The sequence below is a fragment of the Falco cherrug genome, chromosome 13 (assembly GCF_023634085.1).
Source record: "Falco cherrug isolate bFalChe1 chromosome 13, bFalChe1.pri, whole genome shotgun sequence".
In the NCBI taxonomy this organism is placed as follows: domain Eukaryota; kingdom Metazoa; phylum Chordata; class Aves; order Falconiformes; family Falconidae; genus Falco; species Falco cherrug.
Window position 1 is genome coordinate 19,515,022 of NC_073709.1, and position 22,635 is coordinate 19,537,656.

A 22,635-nucleotide genomic window follows, 5' to 3' on the forward strand; every position below is an offset into this window, starting at 1 on the left:
CTATTTTTAATACCTGCAATGGAATTTCTGAACTCCCTGCAAGATGTATATTCTGTAGGCAGAACATATCTGTCAGTCTTGCTTTTACTGCATCTATGACAGAACTTGGAAGCACTGTGAGCCACAGATAATGGAACAGCTTGTCACTGCTACACAAATGAAAGTGGGATGTAAATTGAGATATTTTTGGTTGATTACACTTTTCTGAGTCATCCTGAGTTGATAAGAATATTGACCTTGGAAATGGAACTACTTATTAATGCTTAGCATTCATGAAGCTATATGTGATTATGGCTTTTTACTGTTTAAGGACAACTTCTGCACCATCAGAAAACTTCCAAAGGAATTATTTTAGTGGATATTTGTGCATTGACATCTAGAACAGATTCTGATCTTCCTCATTAGGTTGACAACGGTGTGACCAAACTGATAAATAGTAAATGTGCATTCTGCCCTGCAAGTTTGAAAATCACTGTCCAAGGGTGGGAGTTGCATTATTTTCACTGTATTGATTTACTGGTGAGAGCAGAAGGTTAAGAACTTTTGTTTGAGGCAAGGATTGCAAAGCTTTGCAAAGGTATTAACTAATCTGCTAAAGGTCACACCTAAAATCAGTTGCAGAACCAGAAATGCCACCTTGCTACGGAGTTTGCCCAGTATTCTAGCAACAAAACAATATCATCTACTGCCTACTGAATTAGTAGCGAATATGCTGACCTTTGTGTGCTGTGGCAAATCTTTTAGCATTAAAAGTGTCTGAGAAGCAAAGTGGATTTGGAAGACTAGAGTTCTTCATTTTTGCATTGAGCTCTATATAGATGCTCTCGAATAAGTTTACTGTATTTTCTTTGCGAGTTCAGAATATCTATTATCCTGTAGAAGCATCCATATTTTCTTCAAATTTGGGTTTGTGCTGAGAACTAAGGAAAACCCTTCTGCCTCACCCTGTGTATTGTATTTTCCCCCAGAACATGGCATCTGTGTGGTTTGACAGTGAACCTAGTTCCATTAACCCTAGAGCTGCACTGGTCCCAAAAACTTGGTTGTGAAGTGGGACACAGGAAAAGAATCAATGAGAAACAACCGGAGAGGGGCTGCTTAGCTGGCTTTGAGTGTAAAGACAACATAGAGTTGCTCCTTGGGAAGGGGCAAGAGTTTGTTCCAAAGTGGAATTGCAACCTTGAAAATTAAGTTTGGTGTTTGATAATTTTTCTTCCCATTTTTCCAGACAAAATACTCTGATTCTGTATAAAGGCCATGGTACAGGCCTTAAAGGCATGTTTTATCTGTGGTCACCAATTTGGTACGTTTCATATAATGTCTTGAAGGAAAACAAAGCCTAGCTGTGCTTTTCCTGGAATAGTTGTTAATTACTACTAGTGGTTCTTAACGTGGGCTATGTTAATTATGTTGATGTATAGTTTCACCCTCTGAGGTGTATCATTAGTGTAAGCCACGTATGCTTATGGTATGGTCCTGGTTGTGAGCATGCACACGTGGAGAGCTGAAGAGTAGAGTAAGATGATAATATTTATACAGGGCTTTTCTAAATAGGGCTTTATTTAAAGGGCTTCAAAAGTCAGCTCTTGATTAAATAATCAAGAAAAATCTGTTCTTAGAGGGAAGTTTAACTAGGCAGCAATGATCTTTAAAAATATACACACATGCTTTTGCTTTGTTTTTTGCAGCGAAGTGGATTTTTCTCATTTCTCATGAAATACTGGAATGATTAAAATGCAGTATTTTCTATGATTGAACTTATTGTTTGGATATTTTTGCATTTGTTGCAATTTCTAATAGAATGTTGTCTAAATAATTTTTACTTATATAGGCAGGTAATAAAAACATCTGCTGTGATAACCTATTTACAGGGGAAAGGTTTGCGAACTGGCTTGAATGGATAAAGAGAGGGAGAAACAGCTGCCAGGTTTCCAAATTCATTCATATTTATGCTGAGGATACTCTCTGGGGGAGTGTAGTCATACTTGCCACCTGTAAAAACTTCATGTTTATAGAACTGGATGGCAATAAGAGGCTTTAAAGCCTTTACCAGTTTTATATAGGTATGGAAAGAGTCTCTAGTTACAAATAAGTATAATAGAACTATTTGCAAAAACTGTTAGCAAAGTGATGAGGTCATGTGGCTAAGGACTCACAACTCTGAATGTTGTAAAACTAAATGGTAAGCTTAATTCTGCTTCCATGTCTGTCTGTATTAATGCAATGTTGACTCGATCACACATTTCTCAACTATTATATGCACAGACACTTAGAAAAGCTGTTTCAGGAAATTGTAGATCCCCTTCAACAACTGAAAAGCTGTCTGGGTACAAGCACTTTAGGATTCCCAGTATTTGAGTGAGTGCAAGTAAACAAAGTCAAAAGTAAAATTCAGTCCTATTTTTGGCCTAGGCTTGCACCTGGACACATTATCAAGTGGCATAATTCTATCATGTTGCATTAAAAAAAAAACCAAACAACCAAGCAACCACAAAAACTTATAAAACTTACTAAAAAATATGTATGTATCTCACTTTGCATTTAGGGAGTCAGGCATGTAAAAAAAATACACTAACAAGAATCTGAATGTTATCAATATTTTTAAAAGAAATAAAAAACAGGTGGACTGTAACAGAAAATGTTCACTGTCTTTACTTCTGTTTGATTATGATACAGTTGGCTGTGTTTACTCCGTCTTTCTCCTTTCTCATTGGGTGGACAATCTCAGTGAGTCAGTTGTGCTTGTTCAAGTACATCACACACACCCCCAAGTAATGTTGCCCAAACCGAAAAGATCAATGGAATAAATATCTGGGATCTCTGTTTTGGGGAGCTTTGAAACTGAGGTGTATTTTAGGACAGAATTTAAAGTAATCGTTGTTACAGCTATGACCACTGTGCAGTCTCCTTAAAAAACCAGAATGCTCCAAAGAGTTTGCCTTGGAGAAAGTTGGGACGTAGTCTTGTGTTTGGTATTGTTTATTTAATTTTCCCTTTTCCCAGAATATTATTTATACTTCAAATATATTAGCAAGAAGTAAAAGACAAAAATCGTTTGCAAACTGTTTGGGTTTTGTTGTTTAAGGACTGCTGCAAAATTGATGGTGTCATTTTGAGTTTGAATATAGATACTCAAAGCATTCCAAATGAAATTTGAATTGGGTTTGTTTAATGTTAGTTTAGCTCTTGGCACGGTTGCCTTGCGTCAGTAGCTCTGCAGTGACACTCATAGAGGATGTAGTCATTTTTTTAGTGTGTCGAGAAATAACAAATAATGTAAGTCTAATGGTAATATGGAGCCAAGTTCTTCATTCAGTTGTGGTAAGCTTTGACTTCTCAAAATGAAGAGTAACTTTTTTTTATATTTTCTTTAAAACATAAGATATGATTGCATTCTAATACCTACAAAAAAAAAAAAAAAGATAGGCCTTGTCTGATAGTAGAGCCATGAGCAACTTCTCATTTCATTCGTATTTGAGGCTATGATTTCATTGCCGCATTATTGTAGTAATTCTGCAGTTTATAGGACACTACACTCAATGTAGAAGTCTTTTTTTTGAAAATTCCCTTTTTATCTGAGTTTTGGTGTATGTTGTTAAAATATTTTTCTATTCTTTTGCAGATGGAGACCAAAACAATTTTTAAAAGCAGAATTGATGAGGATACTACGAAATTCGGTAGAGGATGCATATAAACGCCTTATATATCCTCTCCTCTGTAGAGAATTCAGGTAAGCCCGGAATGAACGTGTATTTTCATACTACCAATTTCTTAACAATTCCTTCCCCAATTTTTTTATTAGAATGTCTTTTATCCATTTGAAAATATCAGCATGTTTTTAATCCTTTGTGGTTACGGAAGAAATGAACTATGTAGTCTTGGTTAATTTGTGACCCTCTCTAGTTTAGGCTACAGTAGAAAAATGGCCTTTGTGTGAACACATTTTACATGTTTTCATATCTGTTGCTTGTACATTTATCTAATAAAGTAAGTTTAGATCTACATTACCATAACAATTGTATCTTTTTCTTTGAATTAACGTAAGCCACTAGTTCACTAAATTTTCCCAGCATCTCTTCAAGTCACAGGAATAGTACTGTCAGTGACATTGTTCTGACTCCTTCTCTTCTACCTGTCTCAAAGAAACTAGCAAAGTAAGACTTGTGATTGGAAGTCCCTCATGTTTGTCATCTGTACTTTGTGGTGAACAGATCAGTCATAGCATTAGTCTGATACCATTTTGTGGGTATTGTGATGGCTCTAGAGAAGTCAGTGAACTTATTTCTGGTGATACTGTAGTATTGATGTCATCAGACAAAGTGTCATTTGTAAGATCTATAATATTGTTCTAAATGTGAAGGAAACTTAACACTTAGTGTCAAACTAACATGAATTAAATGGAGTATTTTCATGGGAGTGTACCACATAATTTAAATGAATTAATATGTTAAAAAGTCTATGAATTAGTAAGTTAAAAATTCTAAAAGTGTTATCTTCTAATGGTTAACAGTACTGATGGTGTGATTCTTCTCTTGTATTCAAGAGAAGCTCCTCAAAGCATAACTTGTTTGATTCTGGCAAGGCTTTCTGATATGTGACCTAAATTTTAATACCTGTTTTGAGGTAGTCCAAATGGAGTTGCTTCACCTCTCTTGATTATAAGCCTGTTTTTTGCTACTGTGAATTTCATCGATTTTTGAAACTGCTGAGTTCACTTTTTTTTTTTGTGACCCTAGTACATGTAGCTACTTTAGGGGAGGTACTGTTTACTGTTTGGCCAAAATGATGAACATCTTGTGATGGTGAGTCCAACTGTTGGGTTCTGTTATGTGATTGTGAAAGCAGTTGTCATTCGTAGCCTTCTCTACAATCAAACTCTTTTAAAATAAAGAAAAAAGACTTACTTTGGAGTGGGGTTTGGTTTTATCATAAAAAAGAAAACTGATGTAAGGGTCCTTCAAGGCTCTTTTATTGTGTTTTTGCTTCATGGCTCCTACCGCAGGACCATTGTGGCCAGTGTGTTGTATATAACACTGAGGGCTGTGGCAGCAGTAGGTTGCTGAAGGTTTTCTGTTCTCTTAATTTACAAAAAAATAAAGCTTCCTTCCCTACTACTTCCTAGATGTAGCTCACGAGTCATAAATACAAAGGATAACAAAGCTTGCTGCTTATTCCTGAGTGGCTATTTTCTTATGCTTTACTCTGTGATAATTTTGCATGCTTGGTGGTGTCTGGTTAGGAAAAGCTGAAACATCTCCTATACAGCGGAATGCAAAGCACCTGCCAGGGTTATTCCTGATCCATGACCACTTAACCCTTATCCTTCTTTTATTCTCTTTCTGCCCACACCAGAAGCTGATTTTAGGACTCTTGCAAAGGGCTGCTAAAGTATTCAATACCTCCTTTTAGTATTAATATTTCCAACCCAGCCCCTACTGTTCTTTTTTCTTTTCTTTTTATTATCATTAAATGTTGGAACAGAAAGTTTCCAAGAGTGTATTAAAAAATCTGGTGCTCCTAGTGATCAGAAGAATGAAACTTGCCAGCAAGACAGTTACCTTATTTATTGTTTAATTTCCTTTCTTCCACTCTGTCAGGGACCATCATTTCTTGTATCTGGTATAATAATGTCCAGTGTTGGTTTTGGCTCTTTGAAATACATTTTATTTTGTTGCAGTACTCATGGAATGATTCCATCAGGATTTGATGCAAGTGATGTGGCATGGACATATTTTTTAATGGATAATCCTTTCCTAATTTTCCATGCTTTCTTGAAGTGAGTGCTTTCTCTCCTCTGTCTTCAGGGACACAAACATTCCTCTGTATGTCGTGTTTCGCACCTGAAGTTAGTTTGCAGATATTTTTCCACAGAAAGGATTGCCTCTCAGACTGTGTATGGTAGTGGGGAGTTATAAATCTCAATTTAAAAAATGACTCTTACAACATTGAATATAGAAGTTTGTAGGTCATGGTTAGGTTATTTGCTTTTATCACAACATACCTGTTAGTGATACACAGTCTGAGTGCTTCGTATACTTCAAGGGGAGTGGCTTGAAATTCTGAATTAACAGATACTTTTTCATAAAGTAGCAACTTTTTTTATTGTTGTTGGTTTGTTTTTTTTACAAAATAACCATTCTTTTTGTTCGGAGAGGAGGACTGCTATCTGCCTCTGCCTTATATCTCTGCCTTATTAATGAGAATTGTCACAGATTGGAAAAACATGAAGCTGGGCATCTTGCCATTTGGATGAAGCCAGTAGTGCACTGAAAAAGAGAAAGATGCTGGATTGTTTGAGGTAGCATGATATTTTTTCAAGGATCGTGTTACTATCCTAAACTTGAAATTAAGGGCCAGTACTTGGGACAGTAGATCATGTCATTGATACAAGTGTTGAGTGAGAGACAGTTAGAGAGAGAAGAGAGGTCTATATTTGAAATTAAAAAATACAGGATATTATGTAATAGAAAGGACATACGTTATGTTCCCCCTACGCACCTGGCACTTTCAGTAACATTTCCTGTTACTATAAAAGTTTCTGTATATCCATGCCAATTTTAAACATGATTTCCATAAGGTGCACATAACTAATAGCATGTGTTTAGGGGAAATTTTAATTTCTGTGCAAGTCTCCCTTCACAGGTGGACCAATGTGAATTTGCAGTGTGGGAGGACTCTCGGACTTGTGGGCAATAGGGACCCCGTATCTCTGGGGTAGAAGGAAAGATGGGATTCGGCTTGTATCTGTGCAAAGCCTCCAGTCTAAGAGAATTCATCTTCCTTTGTTTACAGTCCACTTCTGAACTTCATTTGCATGCACATATGATTGGTTGAATCTCTGTTGTGTGTGTATGTAGAAGATTCATATGGCAGTGAGGCTTAGGTATATCCTTTGTTTTCTCCACTTTCTCAGAAGCGGCATTAAATTGTTCTGTCCCTGGACTCTCCCTGGAAGTTAATTCTGTGGTTTAGGCTATTTTTGTTTAATTTCTTACGAATGGCAGAAGGATGATCAGGAAATGAAATTGCAACTGAAATTCAGTGGAGACGAGCATAAAATGATGCTTGCGAGGGGGAGTAACTATCTTTTCATAAAGAAAATTTTGAGCTCTGACCTATCCTGACACAAGAAAGATGCTTTGGTACAGTAGAAGGTAGCTCCACATAAATGTTAAGTGCTCAAAAGATAAGATTGTTTGTTTAAGGAATAAAGACAAAACAGAATCATTGATTTAGTTGGCCCATATTTGGAATATTATTGGCCATTTTGGTCCCCTCACCTCGTGGTGGTAGTGAGTTAGTAAAAGGGCTCATTAGAACTGGAAAAGGTCCAGTGAAGGGGAACAAGGTATGACATAATTTGCATGAACAAGGATTGACTATGCTATGACTCTTCAGCTTGGAAAAGAGAGGGCTTAGAGGTGAATGGCATATCAAGCGTTGCACAGTGTTTCTAGAGACAAATTTTTACTCTCTTCCAGTGTAAGACCTAGAGGAGCATAGCAATTAAAAAGACTCAGCTTCCAATGAAAAGGTGGCAACTTTGTACAGTTTGTGATGGACCTGCAGAACTCGCTGCCAACAGACTCTGTGGATACAAGAAATGTGCATGGGTTCAGTAGGAGGCTGGGTAGTGTAGACAAGAGATCTGTTACAGGCTACCGAGGAGACAAATCTTGTCAAGCTCAGGAAATACTCTGAGCTGGCAATAGTTGGAGGCTAAGATATGATTATGGGACAGGTATACTAGTGCTGCTGTATCAGCTGCTTATAGCCACCTTGGAGACAGGATACTGGGATAAAGGGACCACTTACCTGAACTAGGGCAGCCATTCCCATGTTATTCTTTTTAGTGATGGCCATACACAGTGGCTGCCCTTTGGCGGTGAGGGCACATTTGAATTGCTAAGGAGTCTTGGAATGCACATATACCCTTCACCATCTCACTTTAAATTATGTCTGTGTTAATTTGGCACATGTGATACACAATCAAAAAGCACAGGGATATTAAGGGAGCCTTTTGCTATTGAAGACTTCCTTAGAAAATGTTAAATCAGTGACGTTTGAAAGAGAATCTAGATCTCTTGTCTAGGTTGCTTTACAAATGAGAGATTATGAGGTCTTAACAGCTCTTTCTGTACCACGCTGGGATGAGACAGGGCTGAACTGGTTGTTTTGTTTGGATCCTGGGCAAATTCAAATCAGACTCTTAAGTTCCTCCACATCTGAAAATTGCTCAGAACAGCTTCGTATCTCGTCATGTCAAGTAGCCCTCATGAGGGTTGTCCTTGAACTGTGTGTAGCCTGCTTGTGTCACACACTGATTGACCTAAACAACTGGAGTAATTTCCCCCACCCTGTTCTTATATAGGGTTAGTTAACTGGAATACAGGGTTTTTTTCTTCTGTAAAAATAAATCCAGATCTTACTTTTTTCCATGATGGGTAAAAGGAAAAGGAGAATAACCTTTAAGTTACATGAAGGCTTTACTGGATTGCTTTTGCTAGCCTAATTATTATCGTTATTGACAATGTAATGCAGCTGAAAATGGCAATGAGTACCTGCAAAAGAAAAGAGAAAAATCAGGTAGGTGATGAATATTTGTGTCCCCGTTACCTTTTCAATTTTGTGTTTTTCATATAAGATGCCATACCATGACAAAAATACTTGTCCTTATCAGTCGATGTCTTACTTGCTACATCTGACAAGTAAGACATCATGCGTCTTGTACACCTTCATTCAACAAGGCCGATGTGTTTCTCATAACACTCTACAGTAAGTGTTCTTGCTTAAAGTCATCGAAGTCAATCCTTGTTGCACTAACTCACTTCTTTCTATTGAAGAACATTGAAAAGAAAGGTAGGGAACGTCATGGCCCCATCAGCTTACTAGTTTGGTTCTAAGGAAGCAGAATACCCTCCTAGAAAGACCTCAAGTTGACAGAGTGACGACTGTTAAATAATGTAATTCATAGATGAAATGAAATGCTTCATGAATCATGGTGTGTTGGCAATGAATTGGATCGGCCCTTCCAGTTTCTCTCAAGTACCTCCCAGCTGACAGTGATTCTTCATAAGTGGGAAGTTGTGATAAATTCAGTCCGTGCCTTCTTCAAATCCACTTTTCTTTGCAATTAAGTATCTGCTTTGATGGGAAGGTGTTCTTTGCTCAAAATAATGATGTTTGTATGTTAGTATGTGTACATTCTTGTAGATGTTTCTATTATACTCTTTATGCTGATTTACTTTCTTAGAGCCAGAATGAGATGATCATTTAGATGATCCTTTTTTAAAAAGGGTCAAAAACATGATTGGGAGTGTAATACTAATTAAAGATAATGAAAACATGACTGGAAAAAGCCGTACAACTTTGGAACAATTACAAAGTGCGTTTGAAAACTGAGGGGAAAATGTTATTTGCTTTCATCCTTCTAAGATCAAAGTTGACATCTGATGCAGAGAAAGAGTCTGTGATGATGTTTGGCAGAAATCTGCGGCAGTTGCTTCTGACCAGCCCTGTGAGGGGCCGTACTTTGATGGGAGTAGATCCTGGCTACAAACATGGCTGCAAGTTGGCAATTATTTCACCAACCAGTAAGTTTCGATTCCAAATATTTTTGAAAGGACTGATAAAAAATTTAGAGGAAAGGATAGTTTCAAAACCTGCTTTTTTATAAAATGGATTTCTTTTGTTAAGCTTCTAGTGTTTTCCACACATTGTCGTGCAAATTCCTTTCTCCAGGCTTAAGGTTAAGTTTCTGGCACCTGGATTCCACTGTCTCCTTTGGTGTTATTACTCCTCTGTAAAATAGAATTTAAAATCCCTTCTGCCTTCTTGAATAGAGGCTCAAATAATTGTGCCTCTCAGTAGTCACCAAAGAGAACACCTGGTGTTTTTATTGTTTAACAAAGAATTTGAATTGAAATACTTTTAATAACTTGGCTTTTTTTTTTTTTTTAATGTGTAATATCTTGAACTTCTGGACACTTTATCAGTTTTTTTGGTTTAGTATGGTGTGTGTTAATGTGAGAAGTCAGAAACATTGTATTTGCAGAACTTTTAAATTAAGATTTTAGATAAAGAACATCTTAGTCTGATCTGGGGATACCTACCTGTTTAGGCCCATGCAACAATAGTTTGTTTTCCTTTTATTTTATTGCTCTTTTGTCTGAGAATATGTCCACGCAGGGTGGGCATAAGGAAAGGTGTGTTCTTGACACATATTAAAATGGCAATAAAGGTAAGGTAAATGGTTATTAGCTTGCATTGCACCATGAGCTATCGCTGCCAGTTAATACAGTGGTTTCCAAATGTCATAGATGAGATGATGGCATTGGAGTTTTATTGCTCCTGGACTGGAAGTCCTGAGACTGCATTCCTAATTTTCATCTCTCTTTACTGGATCTGTAAAATCTACTAGACTAGAGCAATAAATCTTTTGCAGTGGATTGCTGTTTTTCATAATGTAATAGAGTTTATTTGCCTAATATGACTAGATGCTCATTATTTGTCCTGTAGATATGTACCCAGGAAACTAGAAAATATATCAACACATTTTACTTCAGCAGTCAAAGCATTTTTGTCCTCTGCCCACCAGAAATTTCTTCTAATTTGATAAAGGGAAATATGTCTTATTAAGAAACTTTCTTTGTGAATCATAAAATTAACTTTAGTAATTTTGCGGGATATAGTTTTCTGATCTTTGTGTTTTTTATCAGATGGGTTTGCTTCTCATTATTCTAGGTCAGATACTCCATACCGATGTCGTTTACTTGCATTCTGGTCAAGGATTTTGTGAAGCTGAGAAGATAAAGAGGCTTCTGCTACAGTTCAAGTATGCTAAAAAAACTGCCATTTATTACCCTTTTGTACCAAACATAATGAAAATCTTCACTATACAAATACTTTCTTTTGCGTAGAACAAGAATTCTACTGATTTAACTGAAAATATTCTTTTTTTATGTAGTTTGGAGCTTATTTTTCTTTTAGTCTTATGTTCATGCTTTTACACTATGTGTATGTTAGAAATGTGAAATCAAGCCATGGCTATGACTAAGGCTGCATGCTATGAATGTATCCCTATAAAGCTCTGTCAATCCATTTATTTTTAGGAATAGAAATTAACATTTAGCTAAGGAATAAGTTTAGCCTTACGCTTCCTACCTCCCCCTGCCACAACCCCCAAACCACTCATCGATCTTTCCCTGTTCCAAAAGCCGCGTTTAGTTTTTGGAAGAGTTCTATTAAGCAAAGGAAATCCTGCTCAGGTAGATCTCCAGACAGACCCGCAAATAGGGGCAGCATGATTAAAAGGTTATTGTACCCCACTATTTTGGGATCCCCTGTGGACAGACATCTGGTCTACTGAGTCAGCCACTGAACTGCCACAGCATACAGTCCAGTTTGTCTTCAAGCATTAGACTGGCTTTAAACAAGGTGATTTGATGGCTGGCTGACTGTGGTGGGGGCAGTCAGAGGCAATGACCTTGCAAGCTGTTGCAAACTGATGTTCCCATTAAGGAATTAAGATTCTGATTGCTTGGGCTTCTGCCCTTTTTCATGACCCATAACAGATGAGGGAAATAGGAGATGAAAGGGTTTGAGAACTGTAAATAACATTACATTTATTTTACAAAGCATCATTTTTGGGTTTTCTGCAGATATTACCACTGTTCGGTTCCATTACAAATGAGTGAAAACGTTGACTCATCTCTTGAACTGTCACATTGAAAACCTGTTAAACACAATGTGATATTACTAGGAGTATGTTCTCTTTAAATCCAAGCCTTGTGTTATGTAAAATAAGATATATTTCATCGTTGTTGTGGATTGAATGCAATACATGAAAAAGTCTAAAAGAGCATAATTGTTCATTATTTTTTATCCTGTGCGAAGCTGTAGCACTGTTGTGATTGGCAATGGCACGGCCTGCAGGGAAACAGAAGCTTACTTTGCTGACTTAATTATGAAGAAATATTTTGCACCACTGGATGTTGTTTACTGGTAAGACCACTTTGCTTGCTGGGATATTCATTGGTTCATCATATTTTAACTCAACAGGTAGTTTTAAATGTAATTTTTTGAAGTATTTCTTTTTGTTGTCTTGTCTTTGAGTCAAGCTTGACCCATCCTTCTAGCCAAAGGAAAGTGGCTGTAGCTCTTTGGAGCATGAGAGTAGCTCTCCTGAGTCAGTAAGAGAGGCTCACTGATGCATTTTATTTTCTCTTCCTGAGGTTCAATCTGTTGCTATTATCATTGTAACCAAGTATGCGAGAATAGCAGCTCAAACAGCCAAGAACCTGTTTGACGTTGTGTGTTTATTTCTTGATAAATGAGATTTAAATGCAAATGGTAAAGCTTGTGTTTTCCAACTACAGTATGGAATCCTTGCTTATCCTATGGGTATTAAATGGTCTGGAAATAAGTATCTTGTTAATACCTAGCAGAACTAGTGAAGGTATTTATCTTCTTTGTGTTTTTTGGCAAATGTTTAATTTCACTGTCGTTCACTTCATATAGTTTAAAAATCTGTTATGTTGACATAAGCACTTTTGTCTGAAAGAGTAATAGTGAGTTCATTTATTGATTATATGCTATAAAATGTAAATAACTGGTTAGTTTTACCCAGAAAAATGTATTTCTATAATACTGTGCAGGATGGTTTTCTCACTGCATTTTCCTCTTTTGCTTTAATATTTTCTCCATATTTATAGTTCAGTATTATAGAATTTGCAACATAATTATCAGTATTGATTTTTTGGGGGCCAGTAGAGCTACCAAGTTCTTGAAACAGACAAAAGCTCTTGTGAAATAGGATTTACTATAAATACTCTAAGGCAGAAGTCAGCTTATCAACTTGGTTGTTTTTTCTAGCAGTGACAGATAATTTTTTTAACCTTTCACTTTTTCTGAAACTTGTTGTGGTATTTGTAGGTTGAATATATAAATGCATTTGTCTAGCCTGCCAGATTAATTCCTGGAAGTGAAAATTAACATTATCAAAAGCATTTTTACTTTCGGTATATGTAATTGTTAATATTTTTATTGTGCTCATATATGGTAAAGAGCTAGTCCCTACTTCAGAATTGGTATGCGGAATACTGAGGTACTGCATATTAAAATAAAAATTATAAAAATGATATTTTTTTGTACTGCATGCTATAGGTGACATTTGATGGTGGTGAACTTTGTAGACTGCTGTATGTTTGTGCGTTTATGTATGAAGCTGGGCTTGCCGTTCTTGTGTGTCTCTTCACATTTTGACAGTCCTAACAAGAGTTTCTTAAAGATTGGGGTTCCCATGTTGCTCTTTCTGCTAAACTGGTTTTACGTGCACCTAAGTGCATTATCCAGTGCTGGGGTTTCCCAGCTATGCTGCTAAATCCTGCAGGGTAGCTATTCTGTTTGCTTTCTAGCTCCAGAAAGCTTTTTTTCTTAATCTACTTGGTATTTCTTAGTAACAGAAGGGAATGACGAGTCCAGTCATCCACCCCTCACTTCCGATAATCCAATGAGATGCCTGGTATTTATGTCAGTCTGAGTTCAAAAATGTAAGTGATACATGGTAAATGAGGAGCAATTAGTACAGAATTACTGTTTGAGTAATAGGTGACAGTAGGCATACATTGTGAGAACTGCTATACCTTTTGAGGGGAACTATGAAAGGTGATTTGGAAGCGTGTGCTCTGCTCATCCTCTTTTTTATGTTTTAAATTTTTTTAATTAAAAAAACATCCCCCAGAGCATGCGCTCTCAGATCACAAAAAACTTCTGTTTCCATGTAGAGTCTTCCCTTGATTATGTTCTTTTCTCTTGATAGAGGAAAATGAGAGCTTTGTTTATATATAGACTGAATACAGATCTATAATCAGTTCTGTGGAAACCCACTGTATGCTTTTGAATTAAGTGATCTTTAAATAGATTTTCTGTTGAAATATCTAAGAAACAATTTAAGTAATGTTGGAACAGTTAATTTTTAAAGATTTGCTTCAGCAGGTTGCATTTAATGGATTTACTGTATAAAAAATGGGTTTAAAAATCAATTTAGTGTTTGAAATGCAGGGGGAAAAAACAAAACAAAACAAAACCCCCAAATAAAACCCAAACCAAACAAAAAAACTCAGAACAAAAGAAAAACTCTCCAGTACTTAAACTGTAACAGAATGAGTCAGTTGCATCTAACATGGTACCATTTTCTAAGCATTCAGCTTCTTGCAGTGATGCACTGAGCTGCACGAAGGTGGAAAACCTTGCCCAGCAAAACAGTGCTCAGTTCGTTGCTGTGTGCAAGTTTCAGAAAATCACCAGTAGTATTTGCATTTACAATCTTTTTCCTTAAAGGAGTCCAAATGTCAAGTGGCTTGGCAGATGAGGATGGATTGTTTTATAGTGCTGTAAAACCAAAATCCCAATCAACTTAAGTGGTCATTCAGCAAGGTGGCTGATAGAGAAGTACTACAGACTTCAGCTTCCTTGGCAAATAAAGCTTGTAACATGACACTACTTATTTTTTTTTCTTAAAAGTGGAGAACAGAAACAGAAATCTTTATAAAAAAAAAAAAAATCTGTTCATACTTTCTTGTCCGGTTCATCATATGGAACTTGGATCATGCATTTCCAGGGAATTGAGACATTAATAGTCTGTACTTTGGGAAAGAAGGTTGATACATGCAGAAATAATCTGGACAGGTATGCACTCTAATGAAGGTTAATTATAATAACCAGCTGAACACTTAATTGGTTGCATGTATGTGCAGTACATGCTGAAGTGTGCTGAAATAGTCTCTCTGTTACTGAAGTCCTGTACAATAATTTCAGAATTGTGCATGAAGGTATTCCTGGGCTTTAGTATATGACTCTAGTCAGCACTGGACTACACAGCACTGATCTACAGACTTAAATAGGACCACCATTTCACCATTTATTTTTTTTTTTAGTTGTGTGGCAAGAATCAAATTAATGGATTCTCACTTTAAAATAAGTAAAATCAGTATGAAAAGAGACTTCCAAAATAATATTCTTTATTTTCTTCATTTCATTTTCCCTCAAAAACATTACAATATTTTGATGACTGCGTTGTCTTTTTCAATGCTGATAAATATATGAAAATCAAGCAATTAAAGGAACAATCCTCACCAATAGCAAGTGCAAACAACATACAGTTTTACTAAAGTTTTCCAAAGATAAGACATATCGGTGAAGACAGTAGTAGCAGAGGAGGCATGTGGCATGATTTTTTCGTGTGGCTTGAAATGTGTCTGGGCTCAGTTTGACAGTTTTTTGTTTGAGGCAAATATTTTTCACTGTTTTTGTAACAAATGTGCTTTCAGATACCTACATCCAACCTAAATAACTGCAGGACTGACTTTTTTTTTTTTTTTCTTTTCCTCTCTTTTTGAATATAGTTTCCCTTTTAGAGCCGTGTTTATTGACTTAGATTAGGACTGGACTAGAGCCCAGAGACAGTCGTATCTAGTCTTCAGGTTTTTTGTTACAAATCAGTTTTTGTTACAAGGTTCAATAAATATTCTTGATTATTTATGTTAGTTCCATTGTGAGTTCTTGCCAAAGATACATTGTATTATAACCAAAACAGATGTTCTGTTTTAGATAAGTGTATTTGTTTTAACAAGACCAGAAATGTAAATGAAACAACAGTGTGTTCAACATTAACATGACAGAAGATGAACTTGTAGGATTTCATTGGCCTTTTTGGATCAAATGAAAACCTTGAAAAAATATTTCAGGAGTCTCATTCCACATTTCGATCACTGCAATTGTTTTTCTTTGATTGCTGTCAGTTGTAGGCATCTTGGAAATGAAACCTATCTGAATGACAGGTGAACTATGCTAGAGCAGGACAGCTCAATCCTCATATTTGGAAAGATAAAGTCACAATTTTAATTTTTCTTTCAGCCTCAGTGGTTTCATTGTCACAATACAGACATTCTTACTGGTCTGATTGTTACATTAATGCACACTCAGAATAAAGTATTCCAGCTCATATTTAAAAAAAAAGTTTAATAGGTGTCATGAATTGTTAATTGTTTTTAACAACCAGTAAAGAATGCAGACAGGCAAGCGTATTTTTTTTGTTGCTGTTTTTTAGGTGTCTCGGTGTTTAATATCTCTTATACTTGCTTAAAAACTTGATACAAAATCCTTTTCTGCCACTTTCAGCAAAACCTTTTCTTGCTCTTGAGACTTTATAAGCAACATAATTAATAATTTACTGCTGCTTAAGTTCAAGCACTTCTGTACTGTGACAAATAGGGAAAGTCTGTAACGTAATGTCTTAAATTTTTCTTTGAGTTTTCTTTTAATGTTTAAATTGTCTGCTTTAGAATACTTGGAAATGTTCTGCTAAGGTAGAATAGGACTGTTTAATACCTTTTGAAGTTGGACCTTGGTGGCAAGAAATTGATTTGGAAATATTTGTTCTACAGGAATTTAGGTCCGCTTGTATTTTATAGGTGTCTGCACATGCTTTAAATATCCTTTTCAATTTAAATGTGTGTTTTATGTTGTTGAATATCTACATTATACTCGCTCAGCTTTAACAAATACCACTTTCAAGTTCCATGCCTCTACATTTCTAATGTTACACTAGCTTAATTCCCATTACTTTTCTGCTTCATAGCACTCGCAGTTTGAAAGGGACCTAACATTCGGGTTCACATTATGATAATTAGGTTTCAAAGCAGTGTGGGGGGATTAAGATGTCTGAAGTCTAGTTGCTGAATAAAGTTCAGAACTACTTGTAAAACTTGTTTGAGTGGTTAACAGAAGTGGTTTTATTTATTCAGTGCTCATGCAGCATTAATCCGTATTTCATCAGGTACCCACAGTGCTGTAACTCTAGATATGACCTTGGGACTTAATTTACCCCATCTCAGTTTTCCTTATTAATGTGCCATGAAAGAGGTACATGAAAGATAGCCAACATCAAAGCACCTTTTCAAATAAAGTGGTTGATATGAATCCTCTGGTATTTAACACTGTCTGTCAAATGTTTCAGCTGGTTTGCATCCTTTTACAAGCTATTGCTTGCTGCATTAATGCAGTTGTTTCAAGTCTCTTGAGAGTACAAAGGGGGTAGGGTTATGGGAAACTTTATTCCTATTTCTTTTTTATTATATTTTCTTTAAGCTGTTATTTTTGTCTGTTTAAGCTATATAACTCCATTGACGACACATTTATGTATGCACACCTACACACCTTAGGTCATTAGATGTCTGACACAGAAGGTATAAAGGAATTTGGAAAGTTCTGGCAAAAAGGAATACATACAGGGCAGAAACAATGCACACGTCCAATATGTGCACTGAAGAACCTTTGTTCTGCTTTCATCTCTTTCAATCTCTAGTGGAGTCATGAGAAGTCCTAAACAATGAAGAAATAATCTGAGGAGCAAACAGGTTTACAATGTGCATGAAGAGGTCATAGTCAATTAAAAACATTTTGAATTATGTAGTGATTTACAGCCAAAATGTCTTCTGTCACTTAGAATTTGTTTTCTGTTGTGATTATTTGCCATAGCTGAGTAAGAACTCGTGATCATGCACACTTCAAGTGAAAAATCACTTTCTGTATATTTATATTTACAGGAGTCAGTCCTGTAAATTGGAACCTCGCTCTGCATAGAGACTTCTTCCTGCTATTCTTGATTATTCTTAAGTTTAGATAGTCTATTGATAAGCACAACATGGGCTGTTAAAAGTGTCGCATTTAAAATGGCATCAAATGTTTGTTCCTTGTGCATCCACAGACTGGTATCCTACATTGAGCTGATTCAAAAGACGAAATTCAGAAGATTCAGAAAATCTTAGATTTTGAAGCAGTCCAAGAAAGTAAAGATTCCCCTCTGCCCCTGCACTGTTGCTTGTTTTAAAAGTTTAGTGTAGACACCGGTATCATCTCTAGGTGTGTTTTTCTGAGCAGAAGAGGAGAAATGGGTAAGTGAAGTTACAGTGGGACAAGTGAAATAGGTGATAATTTCTGACTTGTGTAGCATGAATTTGAAACTTTTTAAAACAAAATTTATAAGCGATACACTTGACATGATTATGGAGCCATCTTTGAATTCTATTTCAGAGAAATAACTCACAGGTTTTTAAGATAAGAACAGGAACTATTTGAGTATGTCACTGTAGTTAGAGATTAATTCCTTTAAGTTCAGAAAAAGTAAAATGTATGTGGAGTCTAGACTTCAGCAATATGAAGGCAGGGGGTCAGGAAGTAAATTTAACTAGCGAAAGAAAGCTGAATCTTGAGAAAAAAGTTCATTTTTCCAGAACACTAGGACATGTAGTTTGACTTGCATCCAGAGCAATCTATGGGAAAACAGTCTTGGGGGAGAGAGGAAAGCTATTCATGTAACTTCCTTTCTATGTTTTCTCTTTCTAAAAGAAAATCATAGTAGCAGTAATGTCAAGCACTGATTTTAAAAGTTATGTATTCTCAGTATGTAAATCTTTCCAGACCTTTAAAGGATACTAAACAGACAAGCAAAAAAAAAAAAAAAAAAAAAATCACTTCTGTATAATTAGGGAAGAGTTTAGGATGCAAAGCCGTTAAGCATGTGGTAAGTTGTTTAAGGGCAACTTTGCACGCTCTTCAATTGGAAATATACTGATCTCAAATACACTTCCGTCAATCAGATAATAAATTTGAGAAATTGATCACAATAATTCCTGTACCATTCCCCTTTTGTTTTTTAACAGAAAAGTAATTTTTTTATATTTAGGATTGAGTATTACTTCTCTATTTTCAGTTGTATTTTATGTTCCCTGCTGAGCAGTAATTTGTACACAGGCCGTTTTCTTTTAGAACTTTGTTATTTTCAGATAAAAAAAAGCCCACTTTTTTTTTTTTATTTAAGATAATCAGCTAGAAGAGATGTGGTATTGCAGTACAACAGAAGTCAGGTGAAGAAAGGGAGCCATCCAGAAATATTTACAAACACAAAAGAAGGACATGTTGGATAGGTAAAAGGTGGAGACCGACAAAGGATGAGCAGTGAGCAAGTGCTACTGTTTCTGCACAGTCTGTGCCCATCAGGTCCCCTGGAAGCAGTTTTGGAATGTGTATTTCATGGGGTGTATTCATAGAGCAACAACTGGGTGTTTTGTTCCTAAAGCTCACTTAAAACAAAGTCAGATTTTTACCAAATATTTGTAGCAGCGATTTTAATGTTCAGCATAGAACTGCTATACTACTATGCTTTCAGTTAGGGAATTATAGTTGTGGGCTGTGTTTGGCTCGGTAGTAGAAGTCTTTAAAACACTATTTTTATCACTTAACATTGTGTGCTGGTCAGTCTTTCAAATGCAATCTCCCTTCTTAAGAACTTTCTATGATGACAATGAAAATTATTCTGGCCTAAAGTCCCTTGTTAAGGCTACTTTCAGAGCTCAGAAATAAGGAAGGATTTAATAGATTTAAAGAAAAAGAGATGACCAGATATTAAATTTGCTAGATTGCTACAGTGAAACAGAAGTAGTTCATGTGAGTGTCTGATATTTTTGAGGGGATGGGGTACTGTACAGGTTAAAAATAAGCTTTTTATTTCAGACTGAAAGGATTCAGGTCACTGTTTAACGTGGTTACAACCTTGAAAGTTTTTCTGTGCCATTTGGTTGACACCACAAGGTTCTTATCTGTTTAATTTCAAGGAAAGATTTCCAGGAATACCTTTAGCAGAATGAACGTAACATAAGGCAATATTATAACACGCCCACTTGGCCAGAATTGGTGTTCTTATTCGGTCTGACCTTCTTTTGCTGAAGGGTCCCCAAACCACCCTTTTTCACGGTGGCTGTTGCATCACTTACATGACGTTTGGAGTATTAGTAGAGATACTGAAGGACAAAACTTCCAAGTCATCATCTGTGTCTGACAGGTTACGTGCAGGTCTGCACTGCGTGTGCTGCCTTGTACTTGGCAGGAGAAGGTGGGGAGCCTTTTGTTCAGAGGTGTCTGAGTGGTGGCCAAGGTCACGGGGTGGCTTAAGGAATGCAAAAAGCCTGAGAGACTGGGTAGCTGGTGGAGGAAGCGGTGCAGAAAGAATGAGGGTGCAGTCAGGGAATAACAGGCAGGGCACTTTCAAGGTACTTCCTCCAGGCAGAAGCACTGAAGTACAGTCTATGGGAACTTCACACGGCTTTCAGCTCTTTGTCGTTTCAATGCAGGCTACGTCAAGAGAACAGTTCCCTCCCCTAATCGTTTGTGAGTGTGAATGGTGTACAGCCCAAGCTTAAAACTGAGGTTTGGACTTCAGCTGAAAAATGTGACCTAATGACATGTTATGGCTTCTCACAACAAGCGTTGGAGCCAGACTCTCAGCAACTGCATCTATGAAACTTTTCCCAATATTACAGGGTTTTATTATTTTTTTTCTCTAGCTGGAGTGAGCTGAAGTATGCTTGTTCCGTGTAACGCCAGAGAGTGTTTTAAATTGCTGTCTATTCCTTATAAGGCTTAGAAAGTTAGGGTTTGGTCAGTTACTGTAAGACATCACGTGAAGAAAATGAGTCATACTCTGTACACAGCTAGGAATGTGAACGTTTAATGATATGAGCCTTAAATGTTCCAGGCTTGGTATTGATCCTGATCTCAAACAAACCAGAAAAGCTTAGACTGCAGCACTGTTTTAAGTGCTTCCAAAACTAGCATGTTTGGTTCAGTGTCTCTGTATTTTTAGGTGGTTTTTTTTTTTTCTTTTTTTTGTTTGCTTTAAAGTTAAACAGCATGTGTGATTACCTCCATTTCCATTGTAGTAGAGATGGAATGTAATCAGATTTGGATGTTACCTGCTCAAACAGAAGCCAAAAGAGGTTAGATGGTGACCAAGCTGAATCACAATGGATCTTTGACGTACTTTTGACTTGCAGAGCATCAAAAAATTCACTAGTGGCAGTGTAGAATTCATTCCAGAGACCGTAAACCTTCTGACAGTGGGCTGGTTTCTTCCATGTCCTTTGTGAACCCATTGGAAGAAGCCTGTGAACTACAGAAAGAACTAAGGACCCAGAAACTTCATATTTAAAATACATGAAATTGTGCATAGGCAATCCTCCCCTCATTTGCATTTGCAGAACTCTGATTACAGAAACGCGCAGTGTGATGCTTATTACCCCTGTCTGTCCATTTTACACTGCTAGCGTTTACCCATTGCCTGAGATTATACAGCATGGCTCCACAGTAGCATGGTATCTCCATGCTAACAAAATCTTTGATACTGAGAAGTGAATGTAGATTAAACCCATTAAAATGCTAACTTGTGATTTGTGTCAATATTGCCTTTCTAAAATAAGTGATGCCTGTGGTGTTTGGGATATTACTGTCTCCTCTTCATACTTGAGACATCAGAAACATATGTTTGTGTGTTTTAAGTGACATTGACATGAAATAGCTGTGGCAATTGGTAAATTTTCACTAGTAGAGAGGAAACATTTATTTAGCCTCCTCACTATGTAAAAAAAGGTCCAGCAGGAATTACTTGCGGAATACTGTCAGGAGTTAATTTAAATGGAAGCATCCAAATATCGTGATTAATGCTGAGAGCATCCAGATTAAAATTATATAAATACAAGATGTATCCTCTGATTTGTGAGGTACTAAGACTGAGTATTATTGCACAGTCTGACCTGGTTGTATATTTGGGTGGTGTTTTGTCTTCAAATAGACATGCTGTAGGAACCTAACGGAGAAGTAAGCATTTTTCCATTTGTGTGAGGTTGCCAGTAATATGTTTTTACTTAAGTTGAGATTCTGCCAAACTTCATACCTATTCATTTGTGAAACACTTGGTGCTCTGCATTTCAGCTCTTACTGGGCTTCCTTTATTGTTGTGTGATGTGATATACAGATTTATTTATTTATTTTTATATACTGTGCTATTATTATTGATGCTGATAGCAGAAGCTTAGGTTAGGTGGTTAGATTACATTAGGCTGTCTAACACTATGTTAGATACTTTGGAATGAAATTCTTCGATCTAGATCTCTGTTAGAGAGTGTGTGTGGGTTGGATGTATTTCTAAATAATAATTAGAAATGTTTAAGAAAATAAAGGAGTAAGCATATGCACAAATGCTGTCATTAGTGGGGAAAAGTTTCTTTATTCTTCAAATTATCAATACTGTTGAGAATCAGTAAAAATGAAAGTTGGTGGGCAAATCCAAAGTTTGGATCCCTCTGAAAATACTTTCAGGATTGTTTTGAGAAGTAAACCTCAGGAAATTGCCACCTGTGCAGCTGCTAACAGATTCCTCCAGTACCAGGAGAGTAACTTGTTACAAACCTCAATTTTATGAAAAAAACCAAAATGGCTTGGATTTTAGGGAGACTTGAAAATTAAACATTAATGACAAATACGTGGCTGATAGCCTAAGAATCTTCAGGACTGGAGAGCAAATACAGCATATCTGTCAGTAAAGCAAGGACTCTTTCCTTCTGCAGTTACATAAAATTGTTATTCCTCTTTCTGATTTCAGGCTGTTGACTCTTAGAGGCTGTTGGCAGTGTAGGGGTGAGTGGTACCCATCTTGCACCTTCACTTGGGGTAATTTTGTGTGAAACTGCAGGCTATGCTTACTTTTCTTATCAACAAAGTATATGGCAGTTTTGAAGGCTT

The 22,635-nt window shown here is 36.5% G+C and overlaps 1 protein-coding gene across 4 annotated transcripts in view; it reads left to right on the forward strand.

Annotated features, from left to right (window-relative positions):
- SRBD1 (S1 RNA binding domain 1) overlaps positions 1-22,635 on the forward strand; it is a 128,433-nt gene that overhangs the window by 22,570 nt on the left and 83,228 nt on the right. For all 4 annotated transcript variants that reach the window (XM_055725841.1, XM_055725843.1, XM_055725844.1 and 1 more), the window contains 4 exons: positions 3,623-3,730; positions 9,436-9,593; positions 10,744-10,834; positions 11,896-12,003. In XM_055725841.1, the coding sequence (XP_055581816.1) occupies positions 3,623-3,730; positions 9,436-9,593; positions 10,744-10,834; positions 11,896-12,003 (465 nt within the window). The remainder of the gene's footprint in view (positions 1-3,622; positions 3,731-9,435; positions 9,594-10,743; positions 10,835-11,895; positions 12,004-22,635) is intronic.